This window comes from Artemia sp. Qi Xiang Cuo, chromosome 1 (genome assembly GCF_049724085.1).
Source record: "Artemia sp. Qi Xiang Cuo chromosome 1, ASM4972408v1, whole genome shotgun sequence".
Classification (NCBI taxonomy): domain Eukaryota; kingdom Metazoa; phylum Arthropoda; class Branchiopoda; order Anostraca; family Artemiidae; genus Artemia; species Artemia sp. Qi Xiang Cuo.
Genome location: NC_142794.1, coordinates 31,576,645 through 31,599,699, shown reverse-complemented (window position 1 = coordinate 31,599,699; position 23,055 = coordinate 31,576,645). Strand labels below are relative to the sequence as shown.

Sequence of the window (23,055 nt, the reverse complement as noted above, 5' to 3'; positions counted from 1 at the left end):
CTTCATCACCTTTCTAATGACTATTTTACGTGTTTCTAGACAGTCAACCTTTATTGGAATGTCAAACTACTAAGTATTTATTTGAGAGAGACATTCCGAAATAAAGAAATATGACTTGAAATATTTCAAATTAGAGTTTGAAATTTATTAGGAATAAAATTGATTCATGCGAGAGTTTGGATTTTAAACGCTGAAGATTAAAACAGTGTACTGGATTTCATGTTTATATGTGAAATATTATAAAATTCCAAGGCCAAAATGTTTGAAAGGTTTGCATTTTTTTTTTTTTTTTTGCTTGATACAGAAAACAAACATGATTGTGCTTTTTCTGCCAAATTTTTTTGTTTTGGAATTTATGACAACCTCTGTATTTTTAGGTAGTGTGCTAAAATCCAGGACACATGCGAGAAGTGAAGTTTGGTTAATGCTAATAAAATAAAACAAAATAGGATGAAAATATAATAGCTTATGAACAAATTTGGGCTATATATTTGCACATTAGGGGGGAGGGGGCGTAAAGAATAGCATATATTAAACACGGAACACGCTGAATAACGTGAGAAGTGAATTTTCTAATGAAATAAAACAAAATAGAATAAAAATATAATAGTTTAAGAAAATAATTATAAAAACGGCGCCCAGAAGTCAGAAATATCCTTCAATAGGTATAGACCTGTCATGTAGGCAAATTTCAGGGGGGGTCCAAAAAGGATCCTTCTCGTACAAGTATAAAGTCATGGTGTGTCCATTGACACGCACTCTTTTGTTTTGGACAACAACCCCTTATCCTGGAAAACTTTAACTGCCTCTTTTTCTGTCCTTAGCAAATCCCAAATTGTAATTTTAGCATCAATGTTCATTCAATCACTTATCATTGCAGACTAACAGGTTTTTATCTGATGTTAGCATTATCACTTCTCGCATGTGTCCCGGATTTAAAACAGCACCTATTCATACTTGATAATAGGTACATGTTTTTTTTTTTCGGGAAGTTTCATAGTGCCAACCTGCTAAAAATTAGGTTGACTTGCCGCACATCAACAAAACTGTCCGAGAGCTGTGGTCAGATTCCACTTTTGTGGGCTATAATGAAAAGAAGGTTAGGATGGGTGCGCAACTTTTTACAGAACATAGATGATAGATTGCCAACAATTGTGCTTTTTGGGTATCAATCGGCCAAGCGAAAAGTAGGCGGTTCCCAAATGGGATGGAAAGTAACTTTATGGGAGGGAGTAAAGAGTGGAGCTTTTAACATATTGGGATGGAAAACGAGTGTGCGCAGGTGTGTTGGCCTCAAGCGGATTGACGCTGCAACGAGTTGTTATTAGTAGATTTTTGTATTAGGTTACTTTTTTCCATATCAGAAATACATGATAAAAAAAAAAATCAAGACAGTTGCTTTATCATATATGAATTTTAACTTAGCCCAAAAAAGCTACCATAAGCAGTAACACCATAAATCTTATTTTTCTCACGCCCGGAAATCAAGAATGAAGAAAACAAAATTATGCAAAAATGTCAAAATTAAAAAGCTGGATCAACCTAAACACGACTAAGAAGGTTAGTAGCTTCAAGGCTGGGGTTTTCTGTGCATTTAACGTCTCTTTTTTCTTGTACATGTCTTATTTTCTGTGGGTATATAATTTTTGTGGGTGTACACTTTTCTCTTTTCTTTCTATATTTTCCCCCATTCTGTTTAAAACAAAGAATAGTAGTGATTCTTTATTCTATTTAGAAGGTTTTGCTTATGAGGCAGTGAATCAGTTTCTCGAGGACTTGGAGACAAGACGTTTGGAGAGACCAAAATTCATTCATCCCTTATTAAAGCGACTCTTTTCCAAGTTTTAATTTTTCTTGAAAGCCAAGAGACTCCATTAACTCCCTGTCCCTCCTCCATATAAATTTCCTTTTCTGACATTGTTGTTAATTAGTACATTGAATCAAGTGTCTCGGGGTTTTATATAGCTGTCTGACAGTTTTGAAACCCTTGGGCCAAAACTGAGTTCTTTATAACCCTAATTCAGATCTAATAAGTTTACAACTTTGGGCAGTTTTAAAATTCAAAGAATCCGAGATGTTTGATAGATTTATAATTGGTTGAACTTTAATTGAAATCAGTTGAAGGCAGGTATTAAAATTGCAATGCCCTATTCTAAATTGCCTGCTTATTCAAATAAGGATAAACAAATTTCCACCCCCCTTTGTCAAAGAACATCTTAATTTGTTTTCCAGGTTGTAGGGCAACAGGTAGAAATTGATTAATAGTAGGTAGGCTCAAATATGCATATAAAATATGTCCTAAGTCCTTTTCAAACCTAAAAATTAAAACGATAAACCTAGAGATATAATCTTCAGGCTGTTTGGATTGCTCATTCGTCGCTGGAGACTAGCGGTCATTGTTCTTGAAAAAAACCGAGCTTCGTAATAAAATTCAAGTGAATGTACAGAGACATAGCAATGAGTCGAGTGGGACTTGCACCCTGCCGCTCAATCTCTTCTTTTCATCATTGTTATTACCTTTTTGGCTACGCTATTACGGTATTATAATATATCCTAAGATTAAACGGTGATATATTGAAGGATCTTGCAATCAATTTATTCGTCTGTCTTCAGACATAGTCGTAAATATTAAAAATAAGTTTTTGTTGGATCTTATCTAACCTTAAACCATCCCTTTATTGGGCTTAGGTGCTTGACCAACATTTGTCCCGTTAGAGCAGAGTGTGACTAGTTTTTAACTGTTATTCAAAATCTTTAGAAGCATGAATAACCTGTGGTATACCCTTTTCGCCATATTTAGCCAAAAAAATGTGAGGCAATAAACCTTGTTTTGAATCTGTATTTTAATGATGCTGTCTGATGTGTAAGCTGCATCTTATCAGCAACTTAAACGGTTAAGGGCATGAACTCCCGCAAACTGGGTTCACAAACGTAGGTGGCCGGGGAAACCCCGACTCCCAAGATTTTTTCTGGCACCCTCATTCCTTGTTGTCTTTTCCACTCTTTTTTTTAAATAAATTTGTCAATTTGGTTAATTACTGGTGTCCTTCTCATATCCCCCCCAAGATTTTGATTATTGGCGCCCTTGTCATATCCCCCCCCCAAAAAAAGAAATGCTCTAGACCTATCCCTCCTACCTAATGTTTTAGAATGTCTTGTATGTCAGTTTTGACAAATATTGCAAATCCGATTTTAATTTTCTCCTAACACTACCTTATGTAATTAAAAATAGAAAAAAAAGCCTAAAGATCTAACCGTCTTATTCTGAAGCGTGGGGGAAAATAAAATTATTTTGGTCTCCAGTTGTTCTGAAGAAAATTAAATTTAAAAAAAATTAAAATTTGTTATTTTCAGGGGCAGGGGCCTGGTTTTCCTTCCTGTGCATGGTCCTGAATGCGCTGCCTAGTGCAAGCCCTCTAAATTACCGTTGGTGAGACTGACGATGACAAAAGCTTTAAGAGTTCTCGAAAATCATTCATACTCCTGCCATTTACCCGTGCCCCAGCCATTTAAACATTTGCCTCTCAATTACTTGGACTATCTGTCTTGGCTTTTCTCTGTCTACAATTACCCAGCCCAGTCTTGATGCAACCTGTGCAACCTATTGCGCAAAATACTTGATAACTTCAATTCATGGTTTAACTTCAAATTTTTTTTGGTAGGAAGACAAAAATCATAAGTTCTAACAAGAAAAAGTGATTGGATTTAAATTAACAATATCCTGGAGCGTGACTTTTATTAATCAAAAGGAAAAAACAACAACGGAAAAATGGCATTCTTTCTAAACAAAATATTACCAGAAGCAAAAGAAAATATATGTAGACCGTGGATTTATCAAAATAGGCCACGTTAGAGTCAACTTATATTGGGCTACAAAACATCTTTAAGAGGACATCAAATTGTGTAGTATTCATTTATTATTGTCGTTAAATTGAAAACTCATGAAAAGGAAGGCTCAATGGTATGCTTTATTCGGCATTGAAAATTAACATGCTAGGTAACATTGAATACCGAAAAGTAAGAAGGCACACAATCTATTTGCTGCTATTTATATGACCATTTTCTAGTTTTCCAAGACCCTTTGGAAAAAGTATAAAAAACTGGTACTTTCCCATTATATGGACACTTCGGCTATTGACAGTCGAATGAATGCAGTGATGGAGACTCGTAAAGCGGGTAATTGTTATCTAAATTGATCGAAGAGCATGGTTTCTCATTGAATTTACAATATTTAAACTGTTGTTTTTGGGGTTTAGGGGGAGAAAAAGGTAAATAGGTTAGGTTACGTTACGTATTTAATAAATGCAATGCTTTACTCCAACCCCCTAATGTGCAAATATATGGCCCAAATTTGTTTATAAACTATTATATATTCATCCTATTTTGTTTTATTTCATTAGCATTAACCAAATTTGACTTTTTATAGGTGTCGACATAATGGGAAAGTACCAAAAAACTTTTTCACACCTCAGCTCACGCTTCTTTCCTGGTTTTATGTAATCGGAAAACATTTTCTTTATTCGGCATTGAAAATTAGCATGCTAGGTAACATTGAATACCGAAAAGTAAGAAGGCACACAATCTATTTGCTGCTATTTATATGACCATTTTCTAGTTTTCCAAGACCCTTTGGAAAAAGTATAAAAAACTGGTACTTTCCCATTATGTGGACACTTCGGCTATTGACAGTCGAATGAATGCAGTGATGGAGACTCGTAAAGCGGGTAATTGTTATCTAAATTGATCGAAGAGCATGGTTTCTCATTGAATTTACAATATTTAAACAGTTTTTTTTGGGGTTTAGGGGGAGAAAAAGGTACCTAGGTTAGGTTACGTTACGTATTTAATATATACAATGCTTTACTCCAACCCCCTAATGTGCAAATATATGGCCCAAATTTGTTTATAAACTATTATATATTCATCCTATTTTGTTTTATTTCATTAGCATTAACCAAATTTGACTTTTTATAGGTGTCGACATAATGGGAAAGTACCAAAAAACTTTTTCACACCTCAGCTCACGCTTCTTTCCTGGTTTTATGAAATCGGAAAACATTTTCGTTTTTCTTGTTGAAGGGGTTGAGGGCATGTAACGAATATCTTTGTCAATATTTAAATTACTTGTATAGTACATTAGAAGATAATGGGGAAATTAATAGTAATGGTGTTTATAAGGACTAATTGGTGTAGAGCAAGATTTCAACCTTATCAAGGGTCTTCAAGTTATATCATATTACGCGCAATAAAGGTTCGAAGTGTGGTTGGAGGAAAACGGCAGGGTCAATGGCTCAGGGACAGAGTCGCCAGTAAAATTAAGTATACATCTGCGAAAAAAAAGTATGCACCCCCTTTAATTATATGCAGATATATCCTGAACTCTGTCTCGCTTGCATTAAAACGAGGCAACTTGAAATGCAAATATCTATTACTAAGATTAGGAAAAACCTTTGAAACTGAAACAACGACATTCTCTCTAACTAAATTACCAAAGCAAACTGAGTGGAACACTCCCCCCTCTTTGTCTGAAAGCTGTGAGATGTTTCCACTTAAGTTGAGACACCGTAATTTTAGCCTGCCCTTTTTCTCGCTTTGGCAATTAAGCTCTATTTTTGGGAGGGGAAAAGAGAATTGTAAACTCGTATAATCCTAACATCGTAAGAGACAAATGATTTATTCCTCCTGTAGATATGTAACGTCTTTAGCAACCTTTCCTCTTTTGAACCAAGTGATTTTTAGAAAGGTTGATTTTAGGGCTATTGTGACATACATGGAGGGGCGTATACAGGGGAGGGGCTGAATTTTGTGTCTGACTCGTAAAACCATAACAAAAATGCACATCAACAAATTTGTGAAGTTTTTTTTTTTTTTGTACCCTCGCCCCCCCCCCCTCCAAAAAAATCCTGGGTACGGCCCTACATATATTTAATATTTCAGTGGCCCAGTTCGAAAATGTGGAGTGGGGCCTTCAATTTTTAAAATGTAGATACAAAAGTGTTTTTCGAAATCTTGCTCGGGGTAGTCGGGGATATGTTTTTTTTTCAATCAAAGTACCAAAAAAAATATATTTCGAAATCCCCCCTGTCACCTGAATTTGTTGCCTCGTAATGTGTAGATGGAAAAAGAATGATTTTACTTGTTTACAATGGAAGGCATGGGTGTCCAAAAAGGGGGGGGGGGTAAGGGGTGCCCCCTGGATGAACGATGCTGCCTTATTTTTATATTTTTGTTCTGAGGTTTCTATTATATAGCATTAAAAGTGCCAATTAGACTAGGTCCCCCCCCTGGAATTCAGCTTATGGGCACCCATGATGGAAGGTGTTATAACAATGCAACACAATGTATTTACAATTTTGACGACAAAAATGAAAGAAAGAAAATCACTGTAAGAAAAGAAAGATAAGAAGCTGAAAATCAAACGAAGATGATTAGAATTGTTTGATTTTCAAATAAATTTAGTCCGTCAAATTATTTTGTGTTGCACTATCTTTGACTTTGATTCTCCTGATTTTACCTATATGTCCTATTGCCTCTTATCAACTGCAATTGATGGACATATAACCTTATAATCGATTAATCCATGGCTCTTCTTTGATTTTGTAGTAGCCTAATGACTTTCAGAAAATGAATCTTTGACTTTCATGACCCAGAAAACGAAGGGGGCAAAGAATCTTTACCTCGCATTAGTTTATCCCGCCTAAAATTAATTCTTATTGTTGGATATTTTTTTATAATAAAACCCACCTCCTCTCCTCTCAGTGACGACAAATTTTAAATTCAAAATATATCTAATTTTAACTTTAGACGTCACCTACTCTTTTTTGATTAAATAGCAGCCGAACTGGACACACTTCAAGTCACCATATACTACCAAAAACCATATCGTTGGATCTTTGAAGTCGCAAAAACTATTTCCCGATTCTTATGAAGCTTTGGAGTAATTATTTGATTCAAAATGGTGCCAACAGCTTTATCGGAGGGGAAAGACGAGATTTGGCGAAGTTCCACTAGAAAAAAAGTCGAGTTCAGATTGCGAAACTCGCTTGGTGGCAAGAGGGCATATTTCAGCTTAATTGTGGGACCACCAAATACTTGAAAAGGTTTTAAAATAAATTTATAGTGACTGTAAAGTTGGCTATCTGCCAAGGCTAAACTTTCCAAAACAAAATTCTTTCAGGTGTGACCTATAAAATAGATTTTCGTTGTATGTCACTAGCAGGTGCTGTGACTGTGTTTATAAGAAAAAGGAGAAAGGCGAAAACAGTTCAAAAACCTTACTATATTGCACACTAAAAAAGTTTTAAAAAATCATAAAGGATCGTATCCAGGATTTTTTTTCGGTGGGAGGGGGTACAAAAAACTTAAAAAATCATATCAATTTTTCTTCTACATTTTGTTATGGTACTACGAGCCGGACAAACATTTCGAGGGGTGCCAGACCCTCCCTAACCCCCTCCCCCACTTCGATACGGCCTTGATTACATTTAATGTTGCCGTTTAGCCAGCAAAATTTTATTTTGGTTGCCATTCAAAATATGGCTTAAAAGAAAAATAGGTTCTACATCGAAATTCTGTACAACTGTATCAATATTATATTTTACTTTTCTCCTATTTGGTACAAAACTAGGAAATGGGCTGTACTATCTAGCAGTCAAATAGAGGGATATTTCTGACGGCATTAAAGTTCCACAAAAAAAAACAATAGCTTAACCGAAAGGTCTATTTGTGCCTTAAAAGAAGATAGCTTATAGGACATTTTGTATTGTGATTGAAAGATTGCTCGAACTTTCTGCTACTTTAAGGGATTTATGTATTAGTACCTAGTGTGTTAGGTACAATTATTCTGCATATTATGTAGAAATGTAGAATAGAAATAATCTTTTTGAGATATATATCCAGGTTATTTTTCTGTAGGTTTCTTTTCTTTTCATTATTTCTTTTATTACACAAAAAACAGCTTAATCGAAAGGTCTATTTGTGCCTTAAAAGAAGATAGCTTATAGGACATTTTGTATTGCGATTGAAAGATTGCTCGAAATTATTTTAGATAACTTTTCCTTATACAAATAATGAGAAGTAGGATCGTCCAGAGCAAGGCCGTACCCAGAGGGGGGTTTAGGGGGGTTTGAACCCCCTCCCCCCGGAAATATTTGTTTGAATCGTAAAAACGTAACAAAAATGAATATAAACAAATTTTATATGCGTTTTTTGAGGTTTTTTTATGCCCCTCCGAAAAAAAATCCTGGTTGCGGTCTTGGTCCAGAGTCTTCGGAAAATGAATTTTACTCTCTGAAAAAGTGAAATAAAGAAAACAGGTGGATTTTTGAAGTCGAAAATAAGGACAAACCAACCGTCCCATCAGTGTGGATTGCACGCTGAACTAGTAAGCCTAGGTCCTTCAGAACGAGAGTTCGAGTGCTGGTGTAACAAATCAAATTTGGTATGGGGGGGGGGGGTCAGGAGTGGGAATTGGCAAGCTCAGACACTGCATGTCTGGGGAGCTTACGGTTAACCAAATTCCCCCGAAACATCTGAATTCTAGATTCTAATTGAGGTGGAAAACGCCTGGTCCTGTGTAGGCAATCAATGACCCTCATACGGATTTTTTGGTACTTGTATAATATACACTCTACCTAATATTTTTCTAATATGTTTCTCAGACGCTCAATCCTAATGAAATATACCAAAGCAGGATAAAAATATAATACTTTAGAAACACATTTGGGCTAAATATATTTGCACATTAGGGGGGGATTAAAATATACCGAGTTTGCATGCCTAATGTGTTAGGTACAATTATTGTGCATGTTATATGGAAAGAATTGTTTTTTAACTTCACACAGTCCAAATACTTTACCCCTCCCCCCCTAATGTGCAAATATACAACCCAAATTATTTCTTTATCTGTTTGTCTTGTCTCACACTAAGCTGAAAGAAACTAACTAAAAAAAAAACGGTTCTATAAAGTGTCAATTAATGAACAACTTGAGCGGTAGGGGGGCTATCATACAAGTACCGATTTTTTTGTGGTATTCAGTTCCCTTAAATTTTACATGGGAATGTGATATTCCTTTAAAGTAAACATATTTTCAAGAAAATTTAATTATAAATGCAAAAACCGTAGTGATTTTTTTCACCGGATATTAGTAATAACAGGCTAAGATGATTTCACTTTAATTCGTGGGAAGTGCCGGCACAAAGTTGCATAAGTATGAATAATTTTTTGCAAAATTACCGGGTGAAGCTACAATTATAAAAAAAATTTATGTCGCCACAAATATTGGCAATTAAGTTAACGTTTTGCAGATGTCTGCTTTTCTTCTTGAGAAACGAAAAGTACCGCAATGTAGATTCAGAAATCACTGTGTTATATTAAACAACTACAATTGCCAAAAGTTTTACATCGTTTCTTAAGTTGTTTTGCAAAAAGTTTTTTTTTATGGAAGTAAAGAACATATGTTAACTTTAAACGAGCAAAAATTATTGTTTTTCAGCCTATACGAAACAACGGTAAAACTAGCTGCAACAAACCGCCTCATAATATTTTCTTATACCTGTGAAATCCTGCAAAACAGTGCTTTACTGAAAACAAAACATAATACAAGATTTTTCTACAGATGAAGCATAGAGCACTTGTGTTACTTTTACACCAAAAAACAGCATTTTAGAATCATCCTATATGATTGGAACTCGTTGAATTTAGTAGGATTTCTGAAAAATGATACGACTTTCTAATGAATTAAGTTTTAAATTGATGTTTCATTAGGAAGTGAAGGTATTCACGCATTATCAGGACTATAGTTTAGTTTTAAGAATTATATTAGCTTATAGCTTTAAATTCGCCATACTACAGAAAGAAATAACTGTATTTCTGGGCTTTTTTCTTTCTGTTTGGAGGATTTCAGACTTTTCAAAACTATACCAGAAAGTAATAATAATTAGTAGAAAAATGTACTATCCCATTTAAATCACAACATGTTTATTTTCTGTAAGGCCTAGAGTATCCGAGGTACATAAAAAACGCTGGTTTATATTACAGTAATAGAGCTTTCAGCTATTTGAAGCGATCTTCGAAATCCTGTGACAGAAGAAGCAAAGTTCATTATAGCGAATGGGCACATATGTAAATTTGGAATTAATGAAACAAAACTAAAAATAAATAAAGCCAGTACAAAATTCAATACATTGAATTAAAAGTCATTAATCAAGACTAATACGAACTATAATCTGAAGTAACAAAATCAATAGTGACTAGTAAGTTTTTTTTTGTGTTTTTTAAGTGATAAATTTTGTTATTTCAGCTGTCAGAGGAACAAAAAAAAAAAAAAAAAAAACAGAAACCGGTATGACGCATCTAAATATAAAAGGCACGTTTCAGAAAGATTTAAAGAAATGGCTGGAATGATAAAACTTATAAAATAAGATGAAACATAAGAAAAAAGGACAAACATTTTCAACTAGCTGCTAAAGCAGAATGTTTATATCGTGTCACAACAAAGGTACCGTTATGTAGGACTAACAAAAAGTTGAATTTAATTATAGTACTAAATTTAAAAAGATATGACTGAAAGAATATACTATAACAAAAAAAAACAGAATAAAAGGTGAAAAAGAATTGACGAAAATATAGAAGGATTCTCTTTTAAGTTTTTTCGTATACGTCAATAATTTTTTTTTTCCAGGGACAGATGCGGCGCTCGATGACAAATTCATTGCATATTACATCTCCAAAGGTACCACAGCGTCTCCCACGTCCGACTTTGCTCTTTGCGTCAAAAGTCGCTCTTTCAGCCTCGATTTGTTGTTTGCTAATTGCCGCACTACAACTCTTCAGTATGTTTGGAACTTTCGCTATCCCCTGGAAAAGCCACGACAGCATTATTTCCAGCAGTTCGTATTGGTCTTGGTGGATCTTCCAGTTTTTTGCAAGATTAATGGAAGTCATGACTTGTTTTGCTATGGCTATTGTGGCATCTATGCCGCATAGCATAAGTGGAAAAAAAGGATTCGTTTCAGTGCTTCAAAAACTTGGATGTTGTGTTTATAATAAGAAAGGGGAGTTGACAGCCATATCTCCTGATTTATGTTCAACTAAAACCCTTACTTTGGATGACGGCCAGTTTCCCGTTGTTTGCGGAAATGGCCGTCAAATGAAAAATTACTGTTACCAGCAAGGGCCTAATGAGGCATACTCAGCTGCAGCTATTAATGGTGACATTTTAGGCCTTACAACACAACTGCCTCAACTGAAACGTGTGACATTATCACCAGAAAGTGAAATGTATAACAAAAACAGAGCCTCTATTTTGTACAATGATAGCGCTTTTGGAAGAGTGAGAGACGTGTATAACAAAACTGACAGGCCGTCTTACGAAACAATAGATGAACTTCGGGGTGAAAGGAGTGTATATGCTATACAAACAGGAAGACCACTTAATGACTGCAGAGGCTGTGATTCAGCATATGATTGCTCAGCACCTTGCAATTATGGCTATTCATGCCAAAGACCTGTCCAGGAAAGGTGCTTAAAAAATCCTAATGGCAATACTGTAATGGAAAATTATGTGAAACTTCTTCTTGCGGCTAGAGGTGAAAATCCTTCCCAGGACGCTTTGCCGCCGGAAGAAGGTAATGTGTTTGTATATAATTCACAGTGTCCTGCTAGTACCTGTAGCTCTGAAAGTGCCGCCAACAGTTTTGACATGAGACTTTACGGCTGCCCTTGCACTCAATATAACCATTATCACCCGCTTCCAAAAAACGGGGAAGGGGGGCTGCGTCCAAATGTTAGTCGTAGCCCCTTTGGCCATCCTTGCTATAATGATAGTATGTCAGTAAGACGGAGTAGAAGATCTGGTTCATCACCAGCAAAAGATCTTAAAGTTCTTGAAACTGCAGAAATGATTCGGCAGGCTAAAAGTGATGTAAAGTGTAATAGAAAAGAGACTATAATAGCTGTCGTTAGTAAGGTAAAACAACCAGAGGCTAGCCCTGACTCAGCTATTGTCGCTGACTATGAAGCAAAACAGCAAAATTTATGCTCACCGTTTCATGAAGGGATGCTAAAATCCGCACTTGAGCAAATGAATGATAAAAAGAGTTTTACAAGTTCAGTGTCAAATTTCTTAAAAGTTTCAAGTACTTTTTCTTTGAACGATATTTTCAAAAGTGAAGAAAAAGGAGATAGTGATACCAATCGCAAATCAATATTTGATCGGCTTCGTGGAAGTCAAGGATCCTTAACTTCGAATAATTACCATTACACTCCTCTTCAAGGCGGTGAAGAGATGTGTAGTGACAATGTTGATACTTTATGCACATCCAGCTGCAAGAAAAGACTCTTATCTGAGGACTCAACTCTTAAAGTGTCAAGTGATGCAACTGACAGTACAACCCCTTGTTGGCTGTCACCAGGAGTTCTGAGACGACATACTGAAAGACTTTCACATATTGAGGGACTAGTGGACCATAAGATTGAATTTGAAAATAGTGATATGAGCACTGATGTTCCTTCTGATAGTAAAAGTTTTGATGGACTTAGTGATTTAAGTCGTTTGAATGACTCGTCAGAAGTAGAGAGTATATTGTAGTTTCCAATATTTTTCTTCGTTATACCACACGTGATACTATTTATTCTTTATTGTTGAAAATTTCCTTTTAGAAGTGTCAGTTTTCTGAATGAATACTTAATTGAAAATCATAAATCTGAATTTTTAAAACAAAATAGTAGCATATAAATTGGCCTTTTTCTACATGACAAATGTTTATTTGTTGATTGCCTTTCATACAAAAATTGCAATTCTAATTGAAATATATTCTTGCTTCAATTGAATTTTGCCATTATTTTTACTTGCTAACCAGTTGATAGACTTGATACTGTTGTTAACTGGTTTCCTTAAATAAGGGCGTTTCCAGTATTTTTATTCGGGGGTGGGATGTTTCACCAAAATTTCACCAAAAACATCTGCACAGAGCACATCAAAATTTGTTTATATGCATTTTTGTTAATTTTTTACAACTCGGATATAAATTCCGGGTGCGAGGGTTCAAACCCGGTACCACTCCCCCCCCCACCCCTGGATACGGGCTTGCCTCTATATAATACGTTGTTTACAAAGATAATGTATTGATTATAATACATTGAGGATACGGCCTTGATGCGTCAAGTTAGTAAATGGATTGAGATAAAAGGAAATTGAAAATAATTGAAAATATTGATGCTTGATTTACCCAGGCTATTTATTTCAAAGAGCTAGAAGAAATTGAGTGATCAATTGACTTTAAATAAAGAGAAAAATCCATGATTCTAATAAAACAAATTCAATTAATAAAAAAATTCTATTGACAGAAATCCCTGAAAAGACTTAATCATAATCATCATCGAAAAATAAAACTGATCATTGTTATGCTATTTAGTTAGAACAGTTTTTGCGCTATTATTGCCTTCGTTTGTGGAGTTTTCGTAAGCTTTTTGTATATATTTTTAATATGGAAATTATTATAGTACAAATGCGAAATAGATCAATTTTGATCGTATGCATTTTGATCGTATGCATTTCAGGTTGCAAACTAAGCAACCTGAAATGACAATTAATATAGTTTTTCTTCTCTTTTCATCACCATAAGGTGTTCCAAAAAGTGCTTAGTTTGCGCTTCCTTTTTTTTCTTTTTTTGAGGCCTCAGTTCAACCCAAAACATCTAAATAATACGATCGATCTTTTTTCAAATTAAAAAGTATAAATAAGTACTTTATTTCATTTTCTTTTTTGAAAGAAAAGAAATGCAAACATGTCGTATACGGAGAAGCTGTTGTTTGGGCGAGGGGAAAAAAAGACCCAAGAAATTTTCGCTCGTGACTGAATACTGAAAAAAGCCTATTCATATTGTATTTTTTGTCAAAACTTTTCTCCTTTTTATCCCGCATTTTATAAATAATTTCTGAGACCACAATGGCTAATCATGATAAAACATAAAATCGCGAAGAAAGGAAGAAAACAAGGAAAATTTTACACTGGCTGTTAATTGTCCTCGTTTTCTTCCTTTCTTCGCGATTTTTTGTTTTATCCCATATTTTATCCCGAGTTTTTGTACTTTTTGGATCCCTATTCGTCCCTTAAATAAATCCCCCCTATTCGTCCCTGCGCGTACATCAATGTTCCTTGAGAGATTTAAGAAGAGAGTATATAGCCCTTTTGTCAATGAGGCATAATATCAAAAATCTCTTTTTATACCATTCGCAATTCACCAAGACCATATTTTAAAGAACTCGATATTAAAAGAAGCCTCGCCTTTAAACTACTTAAATCTTTGTTAATCCACTATCGAAGTGAGGAATTCGTGGCAACCAGGTTTTAATCTAAAAAGTTACTGCAAACGTATATCTTTTATGCTATACAACTTGCTTGACCCCTACCTCTGAAAAGATTCGGTTTCCTGCCGATTTCCTTTTTTGCTTAATTTACTTTTTTCAGTTTTGAAAAACTTGCCCCCCCCCTCAAATATCTAGGTCCTCTGGATTTCAATTTAAGTTTCGGATTTATTACCATAAAATTGTGTTTTTTTTTATTTTTTTATGGCTCAGAAAGGTAGCAGAAATTAAAGTCCATGAAAAGCATTGGGCGGTTTACATAACCATGTTAAGTCATAAAAATAATTGCTAAAGCTCTACTTGTAAACGGTTTCTCTTCCTGGGTCAATTTTTACACTGAAGCAACTATAGATGCTACTATTACTGTTTATTGAGTGGTTCGGGAATTCCTTTAAATTGTACTTAATTATGCTCAAGCTGAATTTCTAGTCGGTATTTTGATTTTATTATAGCTATGGTAAAAGCTACCGTCTTAACGCTTTAGGTCCTTTTTGCGTTTCCTTTCCTATCGACAAAGAGTTCCACGCTTGATCGATCCATGTACATCCGATGTACGTATAGAAATAAAAACATATTCACTGAAAGGAAAATTGACCTTTGTAGGTTTCTTTTCTTTTTTTAAAATAAAATAAAATAAGACACTTGAAGCCAGTTTGCAGTTCTTTCATCAATGAAAATCAGTATTAAATTGACCACTTCAAAGAATATTTTTAAAAACTGCACTTTTTCATCCGAATAACCACCTGAAATCAACCTCTCATCATAGGCATGATAATATGCAAGGCCGTATCCGGGGGTGGGGGTCCCCACCCCAATTTTTCACCGACTCCTGAGAAAGTTACAAAAATGTTTAAACAAATTTTTGGTACGTTTTTTAAATTGTTTGTTGTACACCCCCCCCCCCCCCCCCACCTAAATTAAAATCCATGATACGGTCATGGAAACATCTACTAAGGATTTATTCTTAGGCGGTTGCTACTTCAGGATTTTAGCCTGCTAAGAACTTCTATATTCTCTGTTTGGTATATTTAATTTTTTTATTTTATGTCTTTTTGATACCGAGGGATTTATTATGTGAATTTGTATAGTGTCGTAATTCTAGTCGGAAATTTTTATTCAGTGTTTTGGCATTTTGTATCTAGAAGTATCTGTTAATTGATACACATTCCAAATTTGTTTGCATTTTTAGTTCGGAATGAATAAATGATACTATATTTATTCTTTCTCGTTGTAATTCTACGTTTAATTAACTCGTCAGAAAAGTTTATTCCTTTGATGTACGTATCTATATTAAAATTCGGTTTTTTAGAGTTTCGGTTACTACTGAGCAGAGTCGCTTCTTAATTGCAGTTCGTTACCACAAAAAGTTTGATTACTTCAAGAAAATACTGTTACAAGGAACTGTTTTTTTTTTTCAGGGACTCTGAAATAAAATTTAACAGCACTTGGCATGCACCCTTGAACGATTGATGAAAAAGAGCCAAACTTTAGAGAAAAGGGTAAGGAGTTGAGGGGACTAGAAGCCACCTTATATAAAATTTAATTTATGTCTAAGTGTTAGCGTGCTCTTTAATTAATTTAAAAACAAGTTTTTGTTTAAATACTGTTTTACAACATATCAACATTTTAACAAAATATTCAGGGTCGTTTCAGGTCATTCATGACTATTCTATGAGCAGTGATGACAAACCAAAACACATTGTGAAAGTGATTATGATGACGTTTCTACTCTTTGGGTGGCTTAGAAGTAAATTATTGTTTAAAGTTAAAGGCTCATAAAAGGTAGTTACAAAATGAACGACTTGTTCAAAAACCCATAAAAAGCTTGCTAAAGTGGTAAAACCAGCCACAAGCTAAAAATGCCAAATAATTGAATTTTACACAGGTCATGAAGTTCAAATAAAGACATAAAACATAGAATAAAAATAGCCAATAGTGTCGTGTGCATCCGTTTATGGGGGGAATAACGTTTACTAAAATAGTATATAATACATTAGAACAATTTCAAGTTGCCAGGGTACTTTCAGAAACTGTAGAAGACAGATTTGCAGAGCGCTAAGACTTGCAGACTTGCAGAGCACAGTTCATTGAAGAGCGCTAAGATGCAATTTGTACGATTGGCAACTCCAGACATGGTACGAGGAGAAATCTGTTGCCAAACTTGACCGTCCTGCAAAGAGCTTGGAATTGTCAAGGAAGTTTTGCAATTGAATGAGGAATCTTAAATTCCTTCTCTAAAATTTGACGGACTGTGGTGCAAGACCCACAGGCAAAAACCAGAGCTATAACCAAGCCTTTGCTCAATTTTTCAATCTGGATACCGATGGTTGAAAGCCTTCATATTTACCTGGTTGAAACGTCATTGTCCTTGATTGTGTGACCTATTCCCTGTCTAAAATGCAGTTGTTCTGCAAATTCTTGATGTGACCGCATTGCCATGCTCCAACAGCGCAACAGAGGATATCCTGAAGTCCTGCAGTGTTGGCTAGGTGGGCTGTCTGTTATTAAATTTTCTTCTAGGCAGGGCTTAAGACACACAGGCAAATACCAAAGCTATATATTACCAAGGTTTATATTAAATTTTTAAATCCGGACCCAGATGGATGAAAGGCTCCATATTTACCTGGTTGGAACGTCGTTGTCCTTGATTGTGTGAATTATTCCCCTTTTAAAATACAGGTGTTCTGTAGCGTCTTGATGTAACCGCATCCCCAGACTCTAACAGCGGATCAAATGCTATCCTGAAGTCCGGCAGGGTTTACTAGGTGGGTCATCTGTTATTAAATTTTCTTCTGCACCTTTTCTCTGAAACCTCCTTGCAGCTATGGAACCTATTATATTTGACCCTTTATTAAAAAAAATATAGCTATCAAAAATCAGCCTCTTATCCTGCATTGGTAAACTGTATGAGAGTCTTTCCAAACCGCCAACTTTACCCAGACATTGAGTCAGAAAGGGAAATAACCTTTTAGGGGATCACTAATATGTATTCTGCTGACAAAACTCATTCTAGACTGCCCAGTTACTTTGTATCAGGACTGGGTTGAACTACTGATAAAGGGATACGAAATCAGTTTATTATCATTCGATATTTTTAAGACATCCGAAGAGTACGGTATCGTGGCTTTCAGAACAAGCTTAGAGCATACGGTGTCTGGAGTTGTTTTCCAAAACTGATTAATAGTATTTTGTCAAAGTGTCCTTGATAGGTTGCTTTCCCAAAAGATGGGAATTGATGGTGATCACTTTCCCTCAAAACATGTCTCCCACCCAGGTTGATGAAGATGAAAGCTTTTGACCCCCAAAATTCCCTCTCCCTAAATGCTAAATTTAAAGTACATAATTATTCTACACGATATGCTAATAATGTAAGAACACCTCTACAACTAGATCCTTATTTTCAATACGTGATATTGGGCCAAATGTTTGGAATAATTTGCCCGAATCTTTGAAAAAGTCGGCGGATGTATGTGATTTTCATAGAGATCTTAAAACAATTTGTCTCCAATTGTATGATCTTTGAAGAAAAGTTGAATCGAACTTCATTCGATCTCAAATTCCCCCCCCCCCCAGAAAAACAAATAAAAAAGGTAAAAAAAAGTTTGAATTTTTATTGGATGGTGACAGGTTTTTTGGGGGGTGTGGGTAGGTGGAATGAGCTGTTGTTAGGAATGGTTTTTTGCGACCAGGAGCCACGCAAGTGCAGAATTTTTTATTCTTTCTTTCTTTTCTTCTCTTTTTAACATTTTATTCCTATGTTTTAGGGGTTACTCCAAGCAAGCTAAAGCTTAATGAGGGTTAAGTTGTTGTATTGCTTTTTTTGTGTTTCCTTTTTTTAATAAGCCCCATATGTAAGTAAAAATAAGTAAGTAAAATCTCCTTTCCTATCACTTCCCAACACCTTTAAAGCCACAACTCGACCCCTCAAGCAATTTCCTAAATATTAATATGCTATGCTGATAAACCATTATGTGGTAGCGCAGAGGATGGGTCTCTACTCGGTAGTACGGGATCCAGGGTTCGATCCCAGCTGACAAAATTCTTGCTACCTGTCGCTGTATAAAAGACCAGGCAACTGAACCACCGACAGCTGGTGACGCCCTGTGCGCCATCAATGGCTCTAAAAGATCGTCATGTTTTCGTTTACTTTGATAGCCTGGACGCACATAGTGTCTTTCAATTTACCCCCTTTCCCCCAACACTCGCTACAAATCGATCCCCTATGCCATTCCCGTGGATTTGCAGATAACGTTTTTTGAAAACTTGGATGTACCTCTTTTGATTTACTCAGTTACGTGTCTGGATTCTGCTTCAGGGAAACTCTGGGGAAATTTTGGCCTAGCGGAAGATCTGACAAGCAAGACGAAGCGTTCTTGCTTTTTCTTAATAAAACTTATCACCGAACAACAAATAATGTACATACTACAGGCCCCTTGACTTTAAGACTGAAGGGGTCTTTTCGTTCCAGAGGCGTACTTATTAAACCTTTACATTATTTTCAACGAAATGGCTAACTCCAAAATTTTCACTGACACAACAAAGGGTTCAAAGAGGGGTTTCTGGGGACAAAAAGCCAAAAAAGAGGCGATAGTTGCCCTCCAATCACTTTTGGTCTTTGAAAAGAGCACTAGGACTTTTAATTTACTATTGAATTCGCCTTTGCCGAAGTTTCTACGCCATGTTTTTATACGAATGCTGAGGAAAAACTGTTGTTGAAGTACTCTGAAGAATCTAGCTTCAAACTAAGATACTTTTTAAAAGCCACATTCACACTTTCGAAAGGAAGGAGAAAAAACAAAACAAAAAAAAACAAGCGGTATGTCAGATACTCTGAAGTATCTAGCTTCGAATTAAGATACTTCATCATAGCGACAATAGTACTCGTAACAATGGCCAAGTATGGCTCTGAAACATGGATGTCTCAAAAGGTTTAGGAAGATATGCTAGATTTTGCTAATAGGAATTGTCTAAGGATATGTGTAAGGCACTCATTCGAACAACCGTGTGACAAACAATAAGTTATGCGAAAAAAATGGTTGGCATCCGCTTCCTAGGGCACTAATAATAGCTAGGTTAAGATTACCTAGGCTATATTTTATGGCTGAGGCTGAAAGATGATAGATTGTCTAAGATTGTGATTGTCGGCCATCCCTGCGGGGCAAAGAAAAAACCGGTTGTCCCTGAATGGGGCGCAAATAGTCCTAAGAAAGGATTGAATGGAGATACAAACTGCATTGGAGTGAAAATGGAGTGAAACCCTGAGAAGATTAAGATGGAGGAAGAGCGTGTGCAGCTATGTGCAGCCTGAGGCACCTTACTGATGCAATGAATTACCTAGCAGTAGTCCTGGTGTTCAGAATTTTAAATGTGGAGGTAAAAATACTCGATACTTGTTTAATATCCTAGCAACACGAGAAGAACCGCCTGTAGAATCTCAAAGATGCTATATGAAAAACAGGTTTTCGCTGCCTTGTGAGTTATTCCTCACTCTGTGACAAAGATTTAAACTTTAGTTTTTTTGTGGTTGAAGGGGCCAAAAAAAGGTACCTAGGTTAGGTTACGTATTTAATATATGCTATACTTTTCCCCTACCCCCTTAATGTGCAAATATATAGCATAAATTTGTTTCTGAATTATTATATTTTTATCATACTTTGTTTTACTTCCTTATCATTAATCAAACTTCACTTATCACATGTTGCCCGGGTACTAAACAAGTACCAAATATTCTTGACTATCTCAAGCCTTGGACATTCCCTGTGGTTAGACCACTAATCTTTACTAACTTTTTTCTAAATTACAAGTATTTTTGCTCTATGTCTGACTTTTACTAACCTAAAGTTGTACTGAACAGGGTGGCAACAACCAAAGTGGCCATTATTGTACTGAACAGGGTGGCAACAACCACCAAGCGTTTCAGCTTAATCCAACCAATCGTTTTAACTTAAACTCAATTGAGCGGAACAAACGAAAGCTACATGTAAGCTAGCTTAGCATTTTTCTCGTGCAATTACCTATCCAGTTCCTTTTTTCAGCCACTTTTGAAATAATTCTCACGAAGAGATTCGAACAGCAAAGCTAGTTATTTAGAGTTTTGTGCTTTTACATCTTTACGTGAAATTTAATGACATACTAGCGAAATTGACAATGAAAATTGAGTTTCTTTGGGCATTCTGTGTTATTTGCTTGTTTTGCCACTTATGCAATGACTTTATTGAGATTCCAAGACATTGCTTAGATTTAGTTACAAGATTTTATGAGCTTTGAAATAGTAGCTTAATTCGTTTTTAGCCACCCAAAGAGATATAACTAAGTATTTTGACTCACATCATTCTCATGATCATTGCATAAGTGGTTTTAACTGTTAAAAAAAAAAAAATGCAAATGATCATTGGCAGCGCTCTAGCCCATCCTAAGTAAAGAGCCATATGTCTTTCGTGTATTATTGATTTGTTGGCCTTATTTTCCTAATGTCACTTCCTATGGAGGGGGGGTGTCTATAAACTTAGGAGGGAGCTTATCCGTTTAGAAATTGCAGGTTCTTGTGGCCTTTTTAGGGATTGAAAGTGATTGAATTGCAACTGGCCTCGTTTTATATCGTTTTTGCTACCCGCTCCCACCCTGTGATCCCCAAAATTTCTGGTTGAAATTGTAAGACAACTATTTTTTTTAAGAATAGTATGAAGATAAAATAAATTTGCTTACATGGGTGAGAAGACCCCACTTGTCACCCATGTAATTCATGTAAGCAATTACTGTTCTTTGCCTGAAAAATTCACACATGTTGTTAAATGGGAAGGGTGCTATCGGACCTGGAGCTTTCTCTTCGTTTTGAGCAAAGTATAAACACATACTGAACAAGTACTGACAAAACTCTCCAAAAGTGACTCCGCGTACCTCAGCGCCTCTAGAGGGGAAATGTTGTACTACTTAATCGCTCCGAGCCAATAAATTAAATTTAATACAGCTTTTACGGAACAAGTATAATCACCTACGGAACTTGAAAAATTTAGTTGCCAGATTCGCATAGGTATGGAATCGTCTCCGGAGACGCGGACAAAGGGTCACTTTTTTGGTGTGGAGAGGATAGGTTTTGTCAGTACTTGTTGTATGTGTTTATACTTCGGTTTTGAGTTTAATTTATTCATTATTATATATTACTGTTCTTTTTCAGTTTGAATAATTTTATGAGCTTAGTTCTGCTCATCCTAGGTTTTAATTTTTAAACTTAAAATTAAAACATTTTAAATCCTCTTACTAAAAACTTTTAAAATTAAAACTTTTCTAAAACCTCTTTACTTCTTTTCTTTGAAAACTATCTTTTCAGGAAAATGTTTACAAAATTATTTTTCAAAACAAAACAGCTCACCTCGTTAAGTAAAAATTAAGTTGTAGATTGTATTCACCCCCAATTTCTACGCACATGTTGGTAGTTCAAAATTGCAATACACGAATACCATTGTCGACGTCATTTAAACACCAAGATGGTTTGTTTTTAATACTTTTCAGGTTACCTTCAATTTTTATCTGGCCTTGTGAATTTTATCATGCCATTAAAAAAAAACTTGTTTCTTACGGATGTGATTTTATATTGGAAAGCAAAAGGGAAAATCAAAAATAACCCAAAAGACATCGTTGTTTTGAAATGGTCATTAAAGAGAAAAAAAGAAAAAAAAGCTAACCGGCTAACAAAAATGGCTAACGGTTAAGCAAACATAACGCCAATTAGGGGAGTGAAAACGGATATAGAACAAAAAGGAAAATGAAGTATAAATTCAAGCAAATAAAACATGATGTAAATACAAGGAGTATTACCTAGAAAATATGCAAAACTTTTTATGTTCAAAAAGTGATTCCAAAGTTATTTCGTAAAAACAGATTGATTACTGAAATCTGACCTTTAGTCATTTTTTTTAAATAAGTAATAGAAAAAAAAACACGCTTTTAATCGAGTTTAACCTGATTCGGTCTCCACACAAGATATCCGTTACCATGTTTGCAGTATTGGAGCAAGAAACAAGTGCGGAAGTATAAAGTTCCTATTAAGGTATTGTATATATTTACGAAATCATAGAGGTCACAGCAAAACTTATTACACTTCAGTGATTACACTTAATGTATTTAATAAACATTTACTTGAACTGAGACAATGGCTTTTCAGGGTAGTTAGACACAAAGAAGTTCATAGTTTGGCTGCCGTGATTAAAACAAACATTTGCGTCTCCCGAGGGTAGAAAAACTTTGGTTCCTAGGCTACTGACTATTACAGAATTGCTCTTTCCGGTGCCAGATTTCTTCCCTTATTGAATTAACTAAAAAAAACAAGTCTTTTTGACTGAAGTAAGGAGCGACATTAAAACTTAAAACGAACAGAAATTATTCCATATATGAAAGGGGCTGTCCCCTTCTCAACGTCTCGCTCTGTACGCTAAAGTTTTTTATTGTTTTAAAAAATAGATTTGTGAGAAAGAATCAAACTTTAGCGTTTGATAGCGTTGTAAAAGAGCGAGGCGTTGAGGAGGGGATAGTGCCTCTCGTATACGGAATAATTTCCGTTCGTTTTAAGTTTTAATGTCGCTGCTTACTTTCAGTTAAAAAAAAAATTGTTTTTTTATTTAATTTCTGAACGTTTTCTAATTAATGCAGGTTTTGACTTTGGCTCACCGTACATGAATGATTAAAACGAA

At 35.3% G+C, this 23,055-nt stretch overlaps 1 protein-coding gene across 1 annotated transcript in view; it reads left to right on the top strand.

Annotated features, from left to right (window-relative positions):
* Nucleotides 1-15,586, top strand: part of LOC148956207 (uncharacterized) — a 67,484-nt gene extending 51,898 nt beyond the window's left edge. The window contains exon 4 of the mRNA XM_089098202.1: nucleotides 10,683-15,586. Coding sequence (XP_088954328.1) covers nucleotides 10,683-12,590 — 1,908 coding nt within the window. The 3' untranslated portion in view covers nucleotides 12,591-15,586. The remainder of the gene's footprint in view (nucleotides 1-10,682) is intronic.
* The last annotated feature ends 7,469 nt before the right edge of the window (nucleotides 15,587-23,055 follow it).